Genomic DNA, 22,665 nt, shown 5'->3' with positions numbered 1-22,665 from the left:
TGTGATCCTTCAGAGTGCTAACATTACTAGCACAAGCTGCCACACCACTTTCAACTAGTTTGAATTCACAATGCAAACAACACAGAGCATGGATTATTTTCAGTTTTCCTACTTTTATGCCACATATAGCTTTGTTCTATGACAAAATTTTAAGTACTAACTATTTAACTTATTTCAACTTTCAGCACTGTGCTTATCTTTGGCACATTGAGGCTTCTTTGGAAAGAGATAGGCACATAAATGAAACTATTGGTTTCGACTAATTCCTCTTCAAGTAATATAAATTGAACTTTTCAAAAGGTTGCGATCAGGGCTGGAGAGATGGCTTAGTGGTGAAACACTTGCCTGTGAAGCCTAAGGACCCTGTTCGAGGCTCAATTCCCCAGGACCCACATTAACCAGATGCACAAGGGGGTGCATGCATCTGGAGTTCGTTTGCAGTGGCTGGAGGCCCTAGCACACCCATTTTCTCTCTCTGCCTCTTTCTCTGTCTGTCACTTTCAAATAAATAATAAATAAAAGGTTGCAATCAGTAGAAGTCAATTTTTCATATATGCTAGTACTCCAGAGCACTTTAAGAAAATAAAGCTATGTAAGGTATTTGCAAATAAGATTTTCCTACAGAAAGCAAGTGAGTTATATCTGTTACTTCTCCTTTACTTGCTAATTGCTTGAAATTTCTAAGAAAAGGCTAAAACATAAGGATCTTTACATCAAATCTTAATACTGATCTCTCAATGCTTAAAAGAACCAAGTTTCACAAAATACACTGAGGCAACTATAATAGTAATCATCTTTATTTAAAATATTTTAAATCTAGGAATCTCATTTTGTATGAGTTTCCACCTAATTATTAGAGTCAGAAACAACAAAAAAAGATAGCAAAACCAGAGAAAATTCTCTGTAGAAAAAATACACAAGAACCAGTTCTACATGTGAAAGACAGTAGACATTCTTGAGCATCTGAACATCCAAGCTGTAATATGGAGCCACCTCTCCTAGTGAACACCACCATCAACCTTGAGATCAGATTTGTTCTTGTCATTCTTCACTGAGTAGATGAAATATGTGAGGGTGTCTTTTTCATTCACAGGAATAGACCGAAAGTGGCAACCAACTATCTGGAAAGAAAAAAATAAATGAGGAAGATTAAATTTTAGATATAAAAAACTTCACAAGTAAAGTAAAAAGATACTGTTTTATTAAAAGTGTTACATAATGATAAGAACTATTGCCTTCAAAAATTGTTAACTATGAACAGTACCAAAATAAGATGTCATAAACAAAAGACAGTCTGATTTCAAAGGACCCTTTGTCTACTCAATTAAACATACACTAATTGTAAGTATTTCCTTTTATTTTAAATTTCACAGCTCCAATCTGCATTAAGAACCACACATTTTAATGAATGAAGCACACATTTAATGAAATGATTCAGAAGTGTCTATGTGTATCCTACATGAAATGGTTTAGACTTCAGAAATGTTAACATGCATTTGAGAAAAAATATTGGTAGTAAATAAACAAATTATGAGGTAGAAGTATCTTTGCTGCATTTTTTAAAAAACCTCTTTGTGTGTGTATTTGTGTGAATGTGAATGTGTGTGTGCATGTGGAGGTCAGAGGACAACTTTTCAGGAGCTGGTCCTCGCCTTCTACCTTGTTTTGTGCTTCCAGGGTGCTTTCTCACTCCTGCTGCTGTTCTTGCTGCACAGTGAGTTTCCAGGAAGTTCTTTCTCTGATGTCCAGCCTCTGGGCTTTCTGGGATTACGGAAGCCCATCACCAAAGCCACCAACACTGGCTTCTGGCTTTTTTTTTTTTTTCAACATAGGTTCTGAGACACAAACTTGGGAAATCAGGCTTGAGTGGAAAGCACTTTACCCACAGAACCATCTCCCTAGCCCCTTTGCTGCAATTGACATTCATCAACTCATTGATAGTATTTGTTTAAAGGATCCTTGAAATACCTTCTGAATAAAAATTAAGAATAGAAATGAAAGAATGAAAGAAGGATGTCCAAGGGAATATTTTCTTGATTCCTGTCTTGTCATTGTGCTAATAATCTAAATCTGTACACTACAACTATTAAGAGAGGGACAAGCTGGGTTGATGTGTATTGTAGATTCCATGTTTCTTTAAAACATAAAAATTTTTTTTAGCGTGCTCCCTCCAGACAAGAAATGGTCTCGATATCCATGACCTCATAGTGCCTGACACTACATACACAAGACCATCATAAGAGGAGGGAAAGATCATGACATCAAAATAAAAGAGAGACTTATTGAGATGGGGAGGGGATATGATGGAGAATGGAATTTCAAAGGGGAAAAGGGGGGCAGGGAGGGTATTACAATGGGATATTTTTTATAATCATGGAAAATATGTTTAAAAAATTGAGAAAAAATAAAATTAAGAAAATTGTTTTCAGAAGGTCAGATTATAAAAAATCTGAGATTTCAGTGATAAATATATATTTAAGATATAAGATTGATACCAGTTCTTGGGTCTCATTGGTCATAAAACAAAACACACTTCACTTGGTTAATATTCAGTATATTTCATCATGGTACGTGAAATCTATATTTATTTATTATGCAACAGAAAAAAGATTGAATCTTTTAACTCAAATTTTTTTTAAAGCTGTAGCTTTGTTACCTAGGTAAGAAATATAGAAAAAATTGCTACACAGCTAATGTACTAGATTTTAATAATAAAAAAATTTAACTATCTTTTATCTTATTTAATGTGCATATTATACAAAATGTATGATTACTGAAGTCAAGCTTAAGGATATGAGACAACTGCTTTCTATTTCTGTTCTGTCAGTATGCTAAAATTACTGTATATGTAAATAAAATATAAACCTATTCTCATCTTAAGGTGCACAGATTTCTTGGTTCTATTGCTTGTTTTTTTTTTTTGGTTCTATTGCTTCTTGAGAACACACACAGACATACATACATATATTCTGTTAACTTTCAAAACTCACTGAAGGACTAGGAGTCCTATATCATCGCAACCTTTATGTAAAAGAATTCATAAAGAGCCAGGCGTGGTGGCGCACGCCTTTAATCCCAGCACTCAGAGGTGGAGGTAGGAGGTAGGAGGATCGCCATGAGTTCAAGGCCACCCTGAGACTACATAGTGAACTCCAGGTCAGCCTGAGCTAGAGTGAGACTCTACCATGAAAAACCAAAAAAAAACAAAAAAAAGAATTCATAAAGGCCGTCATTTCTTGCAATATTAAGAAGCAACCTCGAGCTAAAAAAAAAAAAGATAAGGGGCTGAGGAGATGCCTCAGTGGTTAAAGGCACTACTTGCAAAGCCTGACAGTCCAGGTTCCATTCCCCAGTACCCACATAGAACAGATGCACAAAGTGGTACATGCATCTGGAGGTCATATGCAGCAGCAAAAGGCCTTGTAATGGCCATTCCCCCCTCTTCTTGTAAATAAATAAATAAAGACATAAATCTGCAAATTAAATAAGCACTAGAGAGATACTATTTTTAGGGGTTGTTTGTAGACTTATTCCACCAAAAATTCTGAACACTAAATTCTATAAATTCTATAAGGACATCAAAGCTTATTTCTATTTTATGCCTCAATTAGGTACTAAATAATTAGTATTTGTTAAATAGCCAGAAATTCAAGCAGAACTATATCACCAGGATAAAAAAATGTTTTCATTAAATACTTTGAAAATCATTAATACAAGATGCTGTACACAATCTGTATACAATCTATTGAGTAGTTATTGAAAAGGGTATTTCCAAAGCAGCAGACAAATGTTTCTAAACAAAAAAACTCTTCTAAAATAGATTACCATTAACTTTTCTAACTGTAATGTACTATTATATATACTGATTAATAATTTCATTATCATTTAATGATCCCTTGTTTGTATAAACAGGTTTGTTTAAACAGTTTTAAACTCATATATACCTCAACAAGTTGTGCTTTATTAAGTCCTGGTCTGGTTGGTAGCTTGAAGTGTCTTTTGTATCTCCTAAGTGTATTTACTTGTAATTGGTATAAGTCAACCTAGAAAAAAATTAGTGTATGAATCAGTACATACTACTTGCTGAAATCACAAATATAGAAATAATCACAAATATAGAAAAACAGAATAACAAGTATTCTTCTGCATAACAAAATTTTGTTTAAAAGCCTTTTATAAAATAAGACTTATAGAATTATTCAACAGTTTAATCTTAAGGATATTTTATAAATATTTGGAGGTAAATCTGAGGAAGCTATGACAGTAACTCTCAGAATTATCAATTGAGTTGTAATGGTAGCACAAATATATGTTCATTGGCTATATTTAAATTTACAGTTATGTCAAGATTACTCAAATGCTTTAAACTTTATAAAAGTTTCAGAATGGAATACTTATGATTTCTACTTAATATAGAAAAACTTTTGTTTACCTCTGGAGTATCAATATCTTGAACAGGTGAATCCCCTCCATCATCATCACTCCCTTTTCTCTTTCTTCTGTTCCGGACACTCTGAATTAAGTTTTTATGATAATCACAAATGTAAAGATGCCTTGCCTGAAACAAAAATGTTTAGACTGCTTATGATTACAGAAAAATGTGTCTATGTAGTAGTAAAAACGCATAGGCCACAGTGAATAATTTTTAAAAAGGTAGTCAAGACAGGCCTTAAAACATTAAGATAATATCATGCTTCTAATTTTAAATCTTGTACCCCATTAAAACTGTCAAGAGATTGTAGGGTGAAATGTAGGAAGAAAGGGGTGTTACCAGTTGGAGAAGGCAGGCAAGCAGGGAAGGAGAAAGAAATTCCAATCCTCTGGATTTTGTCATCAAATTGCACTGGGGATGACCTAAATAAGTGAGTTCATGTTGGGTTTTGATCCGTAGATGGAGATATGATACTGCCCACAATTTTGCTACTATTTTCTCTAGTTTTGAGAGTAGCAAATTGTATAAAGTGTATGCTTCCTAATCTAAATGGGTATTTAAAGTATATTTCAGAAACAAAGTATGCATTTTCACAAAATGAGTTATGAAGTCATACCCTGACTATATTTAAATCTCAATTACTAACATTCCTTTCTGAAATTTAAATGAATGTAAATCTGTATTATCAGTTTCCAATTAATCTGAGATTATTCACTTTCACTTAAGAAAGTTTCCCATGACCATCACTGAAAATCTTAGACACAAATCACAAACTTTTCAAAAACTTTAATTGCATGTGCTTCTGAGAGCTGTATAGTGACAGTTAACTCCTTTAAAAAAAGGGGGAGGCACAAAAGAACAGTAAATTATAAACTAAGGACTAGTTAAAAATACATTGGGTGTATGCTAGGTTCTACACCTTACTCATTTACAACCAGCTAAAGCTCCGAAAAGCAGCAATGAACGTCCCTGAAAAAGCTCATCGATGGTCAAAAAAAACAGATGTGCATAAAGGACGGAAAAAGAAAAACCGATGGCTGCCAAGCGGGCTGCAATGCCGCCGAGGCTTGTTTGCTGCCTAGGATGGGGCAGCTGCCCTAAGAGCTGACACTGCAAACGCCGTTTACAACCAGATCCGGGCAAGGCAACTGGTGAGCTCAGCTTCCCTGCCTGTGCTCGGGAGAGAAATGAGACAGAGCACTGAGAAGAACAGATCTTCCCTCTCTGCGGCGTATGGTCCTGCCAGATTCCACTTTCCCCAGAGCACGGGAGCTGCTACTCCCTGGGGCCACACGCCAGCTAGGGCGGCAAAACAAAGGCGCCTCCATTCCAGAAGGAGGTGCTGGGCTACCAGAAAACTACTCAGGGCCCTCGGTGCGGCGGCCCCCTTTGTTTCGTTTCCAGATCGAGGAAGAGGAAAGGCTGGCTGGCGTGAGAGAGACGCAGGCAGCGGGAGTCCGGGTGGCGGGCGGAGAGGACGCTAACCTCCGCGTGAGCGTGAGCGTGCGCTAGGGCGACCGGGTGGCGGCGGCCGGAGTTGCAGCGACTTTGTTTCCAACCAGGGAATCCTCAGATCCCTCTCGCCACCAAGTCTGGGGGGCACTAGGGGACGTGTGAATCTCGCCAACAGCCCAGTTCCCGGCGGGCAGGGCAGGGCGGTCCCGCCCTCACTTACGCTCTTATCCAGCTCAATCTTCACCTTCTTCTGGGAGATGCTCTTCTGGATCCTCTTGCTGAAGCTGGCGTTGCCCGCCGCGCGCCCGCACCGCTCGCCGTCCTCCCGCAGACAACACAGTTGTCCCGGGCCCGGGCCCGCTGCTCCCGGGGGCCCAGCCGCCGAGACTGCCCCGGCGCCCGGCACCTCAGCCCCGGCGCCCGCCCCGCTCCCGTTCCCGGCCGAGGCGGCGGCGGCTGCAGCCGCAACCACGGCGGCCACGGCGGCGGCCGCGTCCCCTCCACGGCTCATGTCCTCAGGCGTGAAGCCGTTCATGTTCCCGAGCTCAGGGACGCTGACAGAAATCCCCGCTCGCCTGGCCGCTCCGCCTCCCTCCGCCAGGTCCCTCGGGCACCCTCCCCGCCCGCCCGCCGGCCGGCCGCAGTTCACTCTGCACCCCAAGTTCGGCCACGGCACAGCCCTACGCCAAGAGTCCCGGAACTGCTGGTCTCTATAGGCGCCGGAATAGTGGACAGTGCTTGTGGCCGGCACCCAGAATCCAGAGGCGCCCAGAGAGGGGATCCCGATCACTGTCACATGCAGACTTCCAGCAGTTGGACCGCAGCACCTCCGCCTCCCTCCAGCCCCCGGACCTGCGCAGGCACAACGCCCCTCCTCCCGCCCCGCCCCTCGATTGCCGCGGAGCACCATGGGAATGGTAGTTCTCTTTCACATAGGCAACCTATGTTGGGTTCTGACTCCATGTTGGAAGAACTACTTATCCTAGCATGCGTCGCGTTGTGACCAGTCTTCTCCGACTCCCTAGCACAGGGCAAAACGGAGTGTGAGGTTAAGGTTTAAGAGGTTTTCTCGCCTCTTGTTCCCTCTGGCTGTTGAAGCACTGTTGTGTGTGTGTGTGTGTGTGTGTGTGTGTGTGTGTGTGTGTGTGTGTGTTTCCCCCCCGCAGAGTTGACGCGCACCGGCCATCCAACTTGTAAGGGGAAGCAAATAGTGTGTGGAGAGCCGGGAGGCGTTAGGGATTAAGGGAGTGTGCGGAAAACTTTCGTGTCTGTTTTGTATTGGGGGGAGGGGAGAACACTGCTTTTAGTGTGGCCACGCTTTTGTGAGAAACTCGAATAGACACCTCATGACACCTGGTGCTCTCCGTGTCTTGGGGTCCTACAGCTCCAACTCGGCTTGGCTGCTGGACGTGCCACCCAAATAGGGCTCCAGCGGGGGCGGAGGAGGGGGCGGAAACGCCCAGCCCTACTTCCCCACCGTTCCCACGCACGAATGTCTAGCTGACAGGCTCGGGCTACTGTCCGTTTCTCTCAAACAGATCTGGAGAGGGCGGAGTTTACTATGGAGTACACGGAGTCGTGTGGCTCCGGCAGTACCAAGTCATCACAGTCACTCCCGGCACCGCGAAGGCAGGGCCGCCTTTCCCGGAGTCACACACACGTGCGCCGCTGCGCTTGTTTGTGTCGCGCGCGCGCGTACGCGGGAAGGCCCGTGCGCGCACGTGTGCGGTGGAGGGCGGGGTGCAGTAGGCGTGGCTGCAACGCGGGCTGCACTTCAGCTGGCTCCTGCTTGGCCTTACGTGGGAGAATATAGACTCCCTTTACACAGAAATACTGACGTGTTTCAGGCAGTCGCTATTTGAAGTCGTTTTTAGCCTTGGTAAATTGCTTAGTGGATGTTTTTAAAAAATGTACAGTGCCATTTACGTGAAAACAAAGTTATCCATGTCATCTGTGCATTTCCATTATAGGATATGGCAAAGGAAAAAGGGAAAATGCCTTCTATTTTTAAAAACCCTGCGTTTTTCATCGGACTTTTACAATTATGCATGGATATAATTTAATTCTCAAAAATTCTGCGCATTATGTCTTCATAAATAATTTCTTCCCTTATTCCCTCTTCCATTTCTAGGATTCCAATTCAATACAAATTAGGCCTCCAGCTGTATCTGTGTTTCCTGCGTTCCATACTTTTCTTTTTTTTAAGTTGGTTTGTGGTTTTGCCTTCTCTCTTTAGGTGTGCTGCATCTGCTCCAAAACTCACCAGGACTTTTATCATATCTTTTAGTCTTGCAATTCATAGTTCTAGTTCCTTAAATAGAACTTGACCTTAAATGCAAGTCTTATTTTCCAGTTCCCTGACAAAATTTAGAAGTGACTTTATCTTCAGAGAACTTAGCAAGAAGAGTGATTTTAAACTGTTTCTTCAGTCTGTTTCATGTGTCTTTTGTTTCTGGTGGTGCTGACTCACAGTTGACTCTTGCATCCATTATCTTCGCTGTTCATTTTACTTGAAAAATTAGCTATAGAAAAAATTTAATTATGTTCCCACAAAGAAGAGCTTCACTATTTCCTTCTCACAAATGCTGAAAAACCTGGAGATTTCTGAACCAACTAGATAAATTCACATTCTCATCCAGCTGAGTTTTTTGCATTTTTGTCCCAAAGTAACAAGTATTTGTATTCATTCATTGTAGGCCTGGAAATTGAACCTCATACATGCTAGGCAAAGTTCCCTACTACCAAGCTGTAATTCTTGAACTCATGTTAATCTTCCTACCTCAGCCTCCTGAGTGCTGCAATTACAGGTGTGAGCCACCATGGCTGGATAAGGTTATTTTCAGTGTGGGGGATCCTCTATTTTAATATTTAAAATCTGTACTACAATTTTGCACATGACTATAAGTCTACTGTGGGGCAAATTGAACATAGCCTTAGTGTCATAGCATGTGTAAACATTTATATAATTGACTTTAATTAGGCCACTGCAAACTATAACGTTCTGTGCATTACATGAAGCCAGTAATTGAGTATGTTCAGAGAATTTCTCCGTAGCTTTTAAAACATGGGCTGGGGGGGAGAGGAATTAAATGATCTGCTCTAGCTTGAGTGGGTTTGTCTTCCAAGGCCTCATGTATTAGAAGCTTAGTTTCCAATGTGGCAATGTTCTGGACAAGTTAGTTCTCCTGTCAGTGATTTGTTACAAAAAGAACAAGGTAGCCTGGCCTTGTGGCACACACCTTTAATCCCAGCACTCTGGAGGCTGTGGTAGGAGGATTGCTGTGGGTTCAAGGCCAGCCTTATACTAGATAGTAAATTCAAGATCAGCCTTAGCTAGACTGAGGCACTACCTCAAAACAACAAGAATAAATAAATAAATAAATGGGTGAGCCTGTGCTCTTGCTCTTGTTTCCAATCTTGCAGACAATGGCTCCTGTTAAAACAACCTGTTATCCTAAAAAATAATATATTCTAGTGTTATAATAGAAAAATTCAGCCAGTAGATATTTAGTCATTGACATAACACTATACTAGGCCCTACAGAAAAAAAAAATTATAAACATGTCCAGTCTTCAAGAAACTTCTAAACAATTAAGTCTTTATATTCCATTTTCTATGTTCTTTCTCAAAAGGTGTTACAAGTTCTGAAATTCATAAAGCTGTTTGTTAAGGCAGAAGACAATTTATCTGATGAAGAAGTGATTGAGTGACAGAACTTGCTGATCTTTCTCCTGTGCCTCTCTGGCCTTTCCTAATTCAGCGAGTATTTCTTTTTTTCTTTCTTTTTTTTTTTTTTTTTTTTTTTTTTTGGTTTTTTGAGATAGGGTCTCACTCTGGTCCAGGCTGACCTGGAATTAACTCTGTCATCTCAGGGTGGCCTTGAACTCATGGCAGTCCTCCTACCTCTGCCTCCCAAGTGCTGGGATTAAAGACATGCGCCACCACGCCCCGCTGAGCATTTCTTCCCCTGAGAGCTTTTTCCTAAGTAGAAGAAGGCAGCTGCATGTCTGTAGTCATTGCAATTTTGGAAGGTCCAATAATGAACAACCACCTGTCCTAGCAACTTGTATCCAGTAAAAGATTTGCTGTACAGATAACCTGGGTTTTTGACTCCCAGGTAAGGTTACTTTCAACCAGTGTTCTATACCATTTCCCAGAGTTTTCCTGTGAGACTATGCTCTGGTCAGCAGCAGTGATCACTGGCTTAAGGCTACACACCCTTTATTGATTGCCTTCCCTTCTTTGTCTTATTTCTCCACCTTCCACTGGTGTTTCCTGCATTCTTAGATAAGTATCTGCATTAAAATCCTTGTCTGGTGTTCTAGTGGTCATTTCCACCAGGGTATTTCTCCTAATCTCTGCACCTTAGCTAAAGTGCTTAGTTCAATGTGTGGGCACATGATTCAAGTAAAGCCAGTTGGAATTCTTCCCAGGGAACTTTGCTCAATCTAAACGGAGGAGAAAGGAGTATTCAAACTTTTCTGTTTTGTTTGTGCAACATTCTGTATCCAGGGAAATTGTGTCTGACACAAAGGAGGAACTTAACATTTGTAGACTGTTTAGTGAAGGGGCTGGAGAGTCAGTGCTTGACATGCAATGATGAAAGCCTGATTTTCCCTCAGTCCGGGTCTCTATCACCCATGTAAGCCCTGAGCATGGCCAACCGTCCCTGTAACACCAATCAGGTGGGAAACAGAGCCTTGAGAATACCTGGGACTTGCTGATCAGTCTGACAAAACATCAGCCCTGGGTTCAATGAGAGATTTTGTCTCAAGGACACCATGGAAGAGTGATAGAGGAGGACACTTGAAGTTGTCTGGCTTTCGCACACATACACACACACGAACTGTACACATCTGCACACATACCACTCACATATGCAAGAAAAGAGAATATTTAATGAAATTGTCAGAAATTCTTTGCTTCAAAACTGCATTGGTTATCAACTATAAATTAAGAACTGTATGAAAGCTTGTTCTGGTAGCGTATCGTAGTGCCATAACAGATGGTAGTAGTTAAAAGCATGGACTTAGGATGCAGCTTGGCTGAGATCTAAGCTACCACCTGTCAGCTGTTTATGCTGGCTGTTTGTGTATCAATTCCAGTTTTAGTCTTTCACTGTCTGTATTTCAAGAGTACTAGAATCTTCAAAAGCGCATCCTCCTTTCTTCTGACCCTGCAGTGTCAGCAGTGCTGTGCTCTTTCACCCCAGCTTGGGGAGTGGCACAGGCAAGATGAAGGCTACTGGTTATGTTCCAAAAGCCTCAGGAACACCACATTTGTGAACTTTGGATAGCATCTTCTGAACAACAGGAACTTTCCTTCCTTGGCTTCTTCAGCCCTTCCAGTACTTTTGTAAGGATCCCATTGATTAGCAAGGCCATGAAATATTCTCCCTGAAATATTCAAAGTGCTTTTTTGTTTTTGTACTTTCGCACTGACTAACACTGTGATGTTGGGTTAAGTCCTTACCCTGCCTCAGTTTATTCCTATAAATCAAAAGTATCAGGATTGGAAATATGGCTTAGTGGTTAAAAGTGCTTGCTTCAAAGCCTTACAGCCTGGGTTCAATTCCCCAGTATCCATGTAAAGCCAGATGCACAATCTGGCACATGTATCTGAAACTCATTTGCAGTTGCAAGAGGCCTTGGCATGCCCCTATTCACTCTGTCTTTCTCTCACTCTTAAATAAATAAAAATGTATTTTAAAAAAAGTATTAAGAGTACACTTATCTCACTGGTATTTTTATAGGAACTAAGTGAGCTAATATCTTTATGGTGTTTAAAACAGTACAAATCAAACACTATCTTTGTCAAATAAATGATACTATATGGTCTGAGCTAGTTTGTAAAATGAAGTCTCTCGGGGCTGAAGAAATGGCTTAGCGGTTAAGCGTTTGCCTAAGGACCCGGGTTTGAGGCTTGATTCCCCAGGACCCACGTAAGCCAGATGCACTAGGGGGCGCACGCGTCTGTAGTTCGTTTGCAGTGGCTGGAGGCCCTGGCATGCCCATTCTCTCCCTCTCTCTCTCTATCTGCCTCTTTCTCTGTCTGTCATTCTCAAATAAATAAAATAAAAAACAAAAAAATTAAAAAATGAAGTTTCTCCCTATATATTTATCATTGTGCAACTTGCCCCTGATCCACACTCTCATTAGTGTTCATCACTGTCATTTCTGTGTTCTTTTATGCACCTGTTGTTTCTGTTGCTCTTGTTGTAAGCCAGTGTGTGTGTTCTTTAATGTCTTTTTGTTTTAGACATAGGATGGGCATTGTGGAGGCCTGTAGGTTTAAGAATTTTTCTGAAAATATGTATCTGGGGATACTTTAGGGCTGAGAGGGTTTATATGATTTAGGAAGTAACTTTGGTATTGAAAAATAAAAAAAAGTTTTACACTGAAAATGAATATACCCTTTTCAGTATGGTATGTCAGGTTCTCATATAGGAAGAAAGGATTGAGAAATAAAAATTGTTCCAGTAAGTTTTGTTCACATCTAAAATTTGTGTGGAAAGATTTCATTGGCTTTTGATTTTGGAATTTAAAAATAGACTTTTTTATGGTACTAGAAATTGAACCTATGGCCTCACACATGCTAGGATAGTTCTCTACCACCTAAGTAAATCCCCAGCCCTACACTTGGTTTACACTTCATAATCAGTAGTTTTAGATTCTAGAGTCACAATCATTCGTTTACCAATAGATAGAATTCTGCTGCATCTATACAAGGGTTATATTTGTCTAGAAATCTGCTTTTATGAATTTCTAGAATAACTTTTGGTGCTTTTTTTCCAATAAATATCACTTCTTTGATTTTTTTTTTTTTTCTCAAGGTTGGGTCTACTCTAGTTCAGGATGACCTGGCATTCACTCTGTAGACCCAAACTGGCTTTGAACTCACTGTGAGTCTCCTACTTCTGCCTCCCAAGTGCTGGGATTAAAGGCATGCACCACCATGTCTATATTTGCTTCTTTTGTCCTTTAAATTTTTGGCTAGGGGGCTGGAGAGGTGGCTTAGCAGTTAAGGCATTTGCCTGCAAAGCCAAAGGATCCGGTTCAATTCTCCAGGACCCTCATAAGCCAGATGTACAATGGGGTGCATGCATCTGGAGTTCATTTGCAGTGGTCTGGATAGAGTTCGTTTGCAGTGGCTGGAGGTCCTGGTGCACCCAATCTTTCCCTCTCTGACTCTTTCTCAATAAATAAATAAAATATTTTAAAACATTGGTTAGACCTAGTACATGGAGAATAATAATAATAATTATTATTATTATTGTTACTAGCTTGATAACACAGGAATTCTGGGGTTCCTTTTTCTTTTTTTCTTTTTTTTGGTTTTTTTGAGGTAGGGTCTCACTCTAGTCCAGGCTGACCTGGAATTCACTATGGAGTCTCACGGTGGCCTTGAACTCATGGCGATCCTCCTACCTCTGCTTCCCGAGTGCTGGGATTAAAGGCATGCGCCACCACGCCTGGCTGGGGTTCCTTTATCAATGTACCAATATACATGAACACACTAATAATTTGGGTTGTTCCCAGAGCCTTATCTTATGAATTTGATGAATGAAATTTACAGACTAGAAGATAAGGTTCAGAAAGATTTTATCATAGCTTAAAGCTTTAGGAGGGAGAAGAGAAGGGGGAGGTTAAGTTCAGAACATGAGAGAAGGAAGCAAGGTAGAAGAACTCTTGCCTAGGAAGGCAAGAGAGGATTTAAGAAGACCACCTTGAGACTCAGGTTGGGTTTTTTTAATGAACCCCATGGATGGGTAGCTGGTTTAGCCAGTCTAGTCTTCATGCCAGGTATCTGGAGTCAGGACTTCTGGAAAAGTGTAATTTTTGCTGAATTTTAATTCTCTAGGAAGGGCTTGGTCAGAAGGGAGTGGATGGATTCCTGAAGTGGGAAGAGATAAAGAAAGGCCAGATACAGCTGAAGTTTTTGACCTATAGTAAAATGTATTGATCTAGATTTTCTCTTACAGGTGAAGGATAATTCCTCTGTTTAGCCAAGAGAAAGCTATCTGCTTTGGGGTCCTGTCACCCTAAGCTGCCTACCCAGTGTCAGTGTCTTATCTCTTACATTGAGATAGGGTTTTGTTAAACAGCCCAAGGTAGCCGAAACTCACAATGTGGCCCAGGTTGGCATTGAATTTTCATCCTTCTTCTTTGACCTCCCAAATGATAAGATTACTTAGTACTATAGTTATATAGTAGGTACCCTCATGCCTGGGTTCTCTTTATTAATTAGTCTAATCATCAATTGTGCATAAATGTATTTTTTACTCTTATTTAAAACGCTAGGACAATTTGAAAAGTACACCTGAAAAAATTTGTACTTGTGAATATATTTTTAAACACACGAACTACTAAGCACAGTAACGCAATTAGAGGACAAAATTATAAATTTGTAACATTATATGAGGGTTTACACCAGAATTTGCAACTCAAAGTTATTTGCCTTATTTTTAAAAATTATTTTTTAATATTTTATTTTTACTTATTTGAGGGGGGGAAGAATGGGTGCACCACTGCAAATGAACTCTAAACACGTGCAACTTCATGTGTATCTGGCTTACGTGGGTTCTGGGGAAATCAAACCTGGGTCCTTAGGTTTCACAGGCAAGCACCTTAACTGCTAAGCCATCTCTCCAGCCCTCAAATTATTTTTTGAGTGTAGTGTTCAAGTATGTGTTTGTATGTGGAAGGGTATACATGTGTGTGGGTGGTATAGGTACATAGGTATGTGTATGTATGTGGAGGCCAGAAATTGATGTGAGAAGTCTTCCTTAGTCACTCTCCACCTTTTTCTTTGAAACAGGACAGGATCTTGCATTGAAACTAGAGGTCCCTAACTCAGCTATGCTAGCTAGCCATTAAGCTACAGGGATCCTCCTGGTCTTCATCTGTCCAGTGCTGGAATTATAGGCACAAAGGCAAACTATGTAGCTGAATATGTGCCAAATTAATTCTACTACGATTCAAAAGCTGTTGACACTCTTAGCTGTAACTAGTTGCATTCACTTGCTATCAAATAATCCCAATTTTCATCCTGTATCCTGCAGTTCTCTTTCATTGTAAGTTGTTCATAACCATTCTGAATGAAGTTCTTCTACTCAAGAGGAAAAAAAAGTTACTGGATTTCTAACATCCCTTACTGTGGTATAATTTTTATAATTGATGGGTGTGATGACACACACTTTTGATCCTAGTACTGGATTTTACTTAGCATTTGTCCAACAATTTATAATGTTAAATATATTTTATGTGCTTAGTAATCATTAATTACTAGTTTCTCATCATACATTAAGTTCTGGTATCCTATGTGCAGGGGTATAAAATTTTTTCACCTGCATCTATCACATATATTTTATAGATAGGGAGATAGATACTTAGGAGTTCTGTTGTTTGGTCTCATTCAATAACCAGCACTGCATAAATCAGGCATAGTAGTGCATGCCTATAATCCTGTCACTTGAGAGGTGGGAGCAGGAGGATCAAGAGTTCACAAACAACCTCTGATACATAGCAAGTTCAAATCCAGCACTGGCTATATAAAAATTTATCTCAAAAATTATTATTAGTAGTAGTATTTTGGCTTCTCAAGGTAAAGTTTTACTCTAGCGCAGGATGACCTGGAATTCACTATGTAGCCTCAGGGTGGCCTCAAACTCACACTGATTCAGTGATCCTCCTAACTAAGTGCTGAGATTAAAGGAATGTGCCACCAAGCCTGGTTTTCAAAAATTATTTTATTTTATTTTATTAAATTTTTATTTATTTATTTATTTGAGAGCGACAGACACAGAGAGAAAGACAGATAGAGGGAGAGAGAGAGAATGGGCGCGCCAGGGCTTCCAGCCTCTGCAAACGAACTCCAGACGTGTGCGCCCCCTTGTGCATCTGGCTAACGTGGGACCTGGGGAACCGAGCCTCGAACCGGGGTCCTTAGGCTTCACAGGCAATCGCTTAACCGCTAAGCCATCTCTCCAGCCCTCAAAAATTATTTTAATGAAGACTAATAGAAAGAAATAATGGGCAATATAATGTTTGGTCCACATATTATGTTCAGGTAACTATCAACACTTACTTCATTAAACAGTATTTAATTGGACCTGTAACTGCTGGGTAGTAGTATTACAGGCAAACAATTTCCTAGGACATAAGTATTTAACCTGTTAAAGTTTAACAATAACCATCTGACTGTATCACAGTTGTATAAAGTGCTGTATTAATTTCCCTACAATATGATCAGAATTATAGACTAGAACCTGAGATTATCATTCAAATTTGTTAGTTTCTCAGAAGCAAAAACAAACAAACAAACAAACAAACCAGAAATCTTGTGATTTTTGTGTCATAAGCCCTCTTTAATGCATTTTTCTTCAGTGAAGAGCATAATTATTTTCCTCTTTGAGAAAGGTCCATGGCTTTAATAGAGATAGTGAGTTGGTTTTAAAATAGATGAAAATAATGTTTTTGAGAAAACATGGCTTTCAAGCCTTGTTACTATTATTATTATTATTATTAGAAATAACATGCTATTTTCCAGATCTGAGTTCTGTCCCACTGAGCAGGCCTCATGCCCAATCAGTCAACAGTTGGTTACCTGCAAATGTTGTGTGCCACTATTGCACAAATGTGTGATTCTTATCTAGCTAGTTGATTTCATAGTCTGTAGGGTCCCCCCCTTATTCATGCTGCTGGCAACCATTTTGTTCCAGTTCACTGTGGAGGGCAACCCAAATCTGGGCCTGGGAATTAGGAGCCAGATAATGGCAGTTTACCCCTTAGGGCTTATGACTTCCCCAGTCATAGGCTTTTCATTAGGTTTTCATTACGAAGCAGGAATTCCCTCCCATGATGCAGGCCTCAAGTCCACTCAGAAAGCAGTTGGTATCCCTTATAACAGATATGCCACCATTGTGCCAGTTGGTACATTTGGCCTGGCTTGTTTTATTTATTACTCTTCTATACTTCTCAGGTTTACTTCTAGATCAGGACATATAGCATGAATGAAGCTTTGGAAGCAAAAGTAAAAAGATTAGGTTTAGAAATGTTTTCCTTTCCTCTGCTCTCTTCCATCTATGTGTCCAAATCCCTTGTGTTTATAAGGACACTGATCACATAGGACTAGGGTACTTTACTAATCTGCAATGACCTTCTTCCGGAGTAGTAGGGATTTCAACATATGAAGTTTGAAAAGGAGATGCAGTCAGTTCCTAACATTTATGTGAGGCTAGTTAGCATCTATTTTGTTTGCTTTATGTTCTTTTGCCTTTCCTAGGCATTAACAATTGGAAAGAGATTTTAAAACCTTCCTGAAAATCAGCACCCCAAGTTCAATCAATTCCTAGTGCAAGTGCTAGAATACAGTGGTCTAAGAATCATGATTCTTGGGCTGGAGAGATTGTTCAGTGGTTAAAGTCTCTTGCTTGCAAAGTCAGCCAGCCCAGGTTTCATTCCCTAGCCACTCACATAAAGCCTGATGCAAAAAGTGCTTATCCTCCACCTGCAGTGGCTAGAGACTCCAGAGCATGTGCACACACCCCCCGCACATGCAACTAAAATTTTTTAAAAGTTTGTTAACTTGTAGTGAGAAATCGTGCATGTAAATGACTCACTTTTTTTTTTTACTCTTTGGGGTCATAGAAAAGAATGAACTTAGTGAATCAATTCCTAATTTATGCATTTGACCTCATTCATATCATGCTTCAGACACTGCCAGCACGGAAATCTAATTATTTCACTGTCCGGGATGTTTGCCAGTGGCTTCTCTGCTTGTAGGATAGGCTAAATTTCTTTCTAAGTTACCAGTCCATCCTCACTCATGCCTAATAAAGCTCCTGTTGTTCTGAACTTGTAGTTGGTTTTCAAATAAGCCAGGCCTCCAGAGGAAAGGAGGGGAGGAGAGAATGAATATGAGAATGAGCTTGATGGGCACACCGGTGCCTCTTGACTATGCAAACAGCTGCATGAGCTACTTTGTGCATCTGTCTTTACGTGGGTGCTGGGGAATCCAGCCTGGGAGCGTAGGCTTTGCACGCAAGCGCTTTAGCGGCTAATCCATCTTCCCAGCCCAAATTTAGGTTTAAATTAATGCATCAAGGTAGAGAACTGCTGATTCTGAAATGCTACTGAGAATAATTAGCATGTACAAAACAAACAGAACAGTTGAACAAATGGAAGCACAATTACTGGGGGAGGGGGAAAAGTATTTAAAATTGGTGGAAACCACCAGGGTAACTAACGGGTTAATAGGCAAAAAGGAAGGCGGACCATCCAAAAACCAGCGGTAAGCACACATTTGGGTTACTGAACTAAACCGCTGGCGGAGCCGGGCGGGATGGCGTACGCCTAATCCGGCACTCTGGAGGCCCACGTAGCAGGTCAGCCTGGATTAGAGACCCTGCCTCGAAAAACAAACAAAAATAAAAAAGTCGCTTGTGGCCCGAAGAGGTGCGGTAGGGTGGCCGCCTAGGAGGTGGGATATGTGCACGGCGACGGGGAGAGGGGTAGGCAGCCACGGCTCCACGGGGTTCACCACGGTGCCCCAGCGCTCACGTCCCGGCTCCCACACTGGCCGGGGCTGGGCGCAGGCTCGCGCATGTCACCCTGGGGACCCCGCGGGGAAGCGAGGCCAGCCGCCGGCCCCGCCCCCGGCACTCTTATTTACCCCGCGGAGCTTGACACCCAAGACAAAGAGGGACACGAGGGAGGCGGGAGGATGAGAGGACTTCCTGGGCGGGGGACATGGGACTCCGTGGTGCAACAGCCTATGACCGGCGGCGGGACTCCCGCGGGTCCGGCTGGGCTTTCCCCTCAGCTGCCGCGACGACCGAAGCGGCTGCGCACTCGGCCGGCCGGCTGGCTCTTCCCAGGGCGACTTCAGCTTCCACAAGCGCGTGAGGCAGGGCGCGGCGGCGCACGGGAGTGGTGGCTGAGAGAAAGGACGAGTTTTCCTGTCACGCTAGCAGAGACGCCTCAAGAACGAGGCCTAGACTTCAGACTTCCTATTTTTAAATCTGGCGGATATTTACGTTTCGGCCAAGCCACGCCCTCCTCTTACAATCCTAGCGAATCAGCGTTAGGCCCGCCATTTTTCAAACCCTTTTTCGTGCCGCCAATCAGGATCGAGCAGTACATTCCTCTCTAGACCGGTTCCAACGGGTCTGGGAGTTAACGACCTGAGAGACCCACCGAACATGCTAGGCTCGGGCTAGAGGGCTGGACTTGGAGAGATATTGCCCAATCGAAAGCCGTCTCCATGAGAGGGCGGGGTCTCTCTAGGTTTGAATAATCGTCAGGACCAATCATCGACCGGAGGGCGTGGCCTGTGTCTGGGCTCGTCAAGTTGCCGTGGCGCGGAGAAGTCTGCAAAACAAGAGGCTGAGGATTGCGTGAGTGATAAACCAGTTCACGCCGGAGCTTGAAGGAGGAAGTTGCTCGATTTGGGCTCTGAGGGAACGAAGCTCGCGCCTGGTAAGAACCCTGTCAGAGCTAGCCCGGGTCGCAGGGTCTGCTCTAGCCGGTTAGGGCCGGACGTCAGTCGGGTTTCGGGGCGGAGAGGTTGCCGGGGTTCCACCAGGCGGGAGAACTGGGGTGCGGGCGGGGGTGGCGGTCGGCCGGCCGGCGGGGCGACCCCAGCAGCGGGCCGCAGTGCGAGCGCCGGAGAAGTCGCGCGGGACATTTCCTGTCAGGCGCGGGACCCTGGGGGCGGCGGCGGGTGCGGGGCGCGCGGGCGGCTTCTCCCTCGGCGGCCCCGGGGAGGCTCGGCGGATGGAGGGCGGGAGCGGGCCGGGGCCGGCGGACGCGCTGCGCCGAGGGGCGGGCGCCGTTTGGGCGGGAAGCCGCCAGGCCCGTCCCGGCCGGGCCCGGCCCTGGCTCGCCTCTCCTCCGCCCGCCGCGGGGCCCGTGCCGACCTGCCCGGCCGCCCGCCGCCTTCTTCCCGGCCAGGTGGACGCCGTTGTACCGCCATGGGCAAAGGAGACCCCAACAAGCCGCGGGGCAAGATGTCCTCGTACGCCTTCTTCGTGCAGACCTGCCGGGAGGAGCACAAGAAGAAGCACCCCGACTCCTCGGTCAACTTCGCCGAGTTCTCCAAGAAGTGCTCCGAGAGATGGAAGGTGAGAGCTGAGCTTCCGGGTGTGGCCTTGGAAGACTTGATTTTCACTTTTTGTATTTTTTTGTAACTGGGCCTCCAAGCAAAGTAACTTGTAAACCTCGACTTTCCCCACCCTCAGAACTTAACCCAATTATTACAGCATTTTAGGCAAACTGCTTTTAAGATTTTAGAAATTGGCAAAAGAAAAAAAAGCCCCCAAGACAATGCTGTTAACTAAGGAAAAATTTGAAAATGGCTTAGAATTTGTCGCTTTACTATGTTTTGACTTCTTTTTTTGCCCATAGACCATGTCTGCAAAGGAGAAGTCTAAGTTTGAGGACATGGCCAAAAGCGATAAAGCTCGCTATGACAGGGAGATGAAAAACTACGTTCCTCCCAAAGGGGATAAGAAAGGAAAGAAAAAGGATCCCAATGCTCCCAAAAGACCACCGTAAGTTTCTTTTCAAACCGAGTTGCCTCTTGGGATTTTCATTTATCCTTACTAACTCTCTTGCTTCTTTTCAGATCTGCTTTCTTCCTGTTTTGCTCTGAACATCGTCCAAAGATCAAAAGTGAACATCCAGGCCTGTCCATTGGGGATACTGCAAAAAAGTTGGGTGAGATGTGGTCTGAACAGTCAGCCAAAGATAAGCAACCCTATGAGCAGAAAGCAGCTAAGCTAAAGGAGAAGTATGAAAAGGTATATTTTCACCTTTTTACAAGCTGAGGCTAAAATTATGGAGGTTTTTGTCTAAACTGTAAGGTATAGTAGGAAGTTGAGGCATTTAGGTATCTTTTATTAGTGATTGTCAGTTATAGAATGGTCAAGTGAACCTTATATATTAAAGTAGCTCTAATGGAAGCCAGTGTTTGTTGCCCTGGTAAATAGCCCTTGCTATTTGCAGTATACATCTGTCTTAAAAGTAGGTAGGCTGAAATACATTTTATAGATGTGCCTAATCTGTTAAATTAGAGGAAGGCTAAGTGTGAGTTGACTGGATACTGTTAGTAAAAGTACTGACACTGATCTATTTTACATCAGCTTTGTAAAAGCCTTAGGGAACAAATGTGCCCAAATCTGAGGAGGTATACAGAAAATACCGTTTGGACAGCTTTTAGTTTTTTGTTTTTTTTTTAATTGTATTTAGGTTGTTGACAATTAAAGTGGCTTTTTACACTTAAGTAATGACACCGGACGCTGATGTTATTTTGACAATATTTCAGGATATTGCGGCATACCGTGCCAAGGGCAAGAGTGAGGCAGGAAAGAAGGGCCCTGGTCGGCCAACTGGCTCGAAGAAGAAGAATGAACCGGAAGATGAGGAAGAGGAGGAGGAGGAAGAGGATGAAGATGAGGAGGAAGAGGATGAAGATGAAGAATAAATGGCTGTCCTATAATGTGTGTGGAGTGTGTGTGTGCTCAGGCAACTGTTTTGCTAAGAATGTGAAATTCAAGGCAGCTCAATGTTAGCTTCAGAATAAAAACTGTACAGAGTTTTGTATAGCTGATGAGATTCTTTGTAGAGAAAATACTTTTTGTAAGAATGCAAGTTGTAGCTTTTTGACAAGCTACTTACAGTTAGGTTTTTTTAAGCTTTTGATGTTGAATGTTCCTAAATATTTAATGGTTTCTTTAATTTTTTGTGTATTGTAGAATAGAAAAGTTGATAGGAATTCATATGAGTAGTAAGTTTTGGGATTTCTAGGATGTTGAATTTTTTTTTAATTGTAATAAAATTATGTATATTATTTGTATTGTTTGTCTTAATGTTTTAAAATCAGTTTCATTTCTAAAGACATGAATGGGGCTATGACACTTTTAACACAATGTTGTGTTTGATATGTTTATTAGCTAGCTTGTCAACTCTTGTTTTGCTTTTGCGGGTGGGGGCGGGGTGGAGATTTGTGACCGAAAAGGCTGGAGCATAAGTTTTCTGTTGGGCTGAACTAGTTAGAATCCCCAAATCTTGGCCCTGTCATATTTAGCAAGGAGTTACTTTACTTTTGTTAAGTATTAGTGCAGTATTGGTCCAATGACCACAGCACATATATAAGAACTTCAAATAATTGTATGGTTGTGCTAATTATATATTCTAATTACACATTTAAATTTGGGACTTTCATCATAAAATTAAGTATTTTCAGGAGCTAGGTGGTTAGTATGCTAAGACCTTTGGGTTGATAGTCATGTACCTAGCTCTATCAAATGTTAGTAATTAGAACATTGGTTTATTTCTTTTAATACTGGGTTACTTTTTTTAAGTGACTAAATGAAAATGTACTTTAAAATTACAGTGTGTAATGTATTGAGATGGTTTTATAATCAATAAAATTGGAATACAAAGTTTTCAAGTAATTTTTAGGTCTAATTAGATCCACGAGGCAAGCATTTCAGGTTCCTTGTTAGCAATTTTTTTTTAAATCTATTTTTGCTTTCTGTCCTTTTATTTATTTTTTCTTTTTTGAGGCAGGGTGTCATTAGCCAAGGCTGATGTACATAGTACAGGGTGGCTTTAATCTCATGACAGTCTTATTAATTTTTCTGATTTTTTTAAAACCAAGAGCTGTTTCCTAAGATTTAAGGTGGGTTATGCTAAGCTTAGTCCTTCAGAGAAGTTAGTGAGCTCTAGGTGACTAGAGAATTAAAAATTTAAATTTTGAAAAATACTTTTAGGCTG

General features: G+C 42.0%; 2 protein-coding genes across 2 annotated transcripts; one reads left to right on the top strand and one right to left on the bottom strand.

The window, feature by feature from the left end:
• Nucleotides 1-781: 781 nt before the first annotated feature.
• Nucleotides 782-6,458, bottom strand: Sap30 (Sin3A associated protein 30). The gene is made up of 4 exons (XM_004657133.2): nt 6,108-6,458; nt 4,433-4,558; nt 3,945-4,043; nt 782-1,121 (listed from the first exon to the last, which is right to left on the bottom strand). The coding sequence occupies exons 1-4, from the start codon at nt 6,420-6,422 to the stop codon at nt 999-1,001; spliced, it is 663 nt and encodes a 220-aa protein (XP_004657190.1). The 5' UTR covers nt 6,423-6,458; the 3' UTR covers nt 782-998.
• Nucleotides 6,459-19,211: 12,753 nt separating this feature from the next.
• Hmgb2 (high mobility group box 2) lies at nt 19,212-22,334 on the top strand. Its single transcript, XM_004657135.3, has 5 exons — nt 19,212-19,365; nt 19,840-20,009; nt 20,293-20,438; nt 20,513-20,687; nt 21,212-22,334. The coding sequence occupies exons 2-5, from the start codon at nt 19,860-19,862 to the stop codon at nt 21,368-21,370; spliced, it is 630 nt and encodes a 209-aa protein (XP_004657192.1). The 5' UTR covers nt 19,212-19,365; nt 19,840-19,859; the 3' UTR covers nt 21,371-22,334.
• The last annotated feature ends 331 nt before the right edge of the window (nt 22,335-22,665 follow it).

Source organism: Jaculus jaculus, chromosome 1, assembly GCF_020740685.1.
Source record: "Jaculus jaculus isolate mJacJac1 chromosome 1, mJacJac1.mat.Y.cur, whole genome shotgun sequence".
In the NCBI taxonomy this organism is placed as follows: Eukaryota; Metazoa; Chordata; class Mammalia; order Rodentia; family Dipodidae; genus Jaculus; species Jaculus jaculus.
The sequence above is the reverse complement of the archived record's forward strand: the minus strand, read 5'-3'. Positions and strand labels throughout refer to the sequence as shown.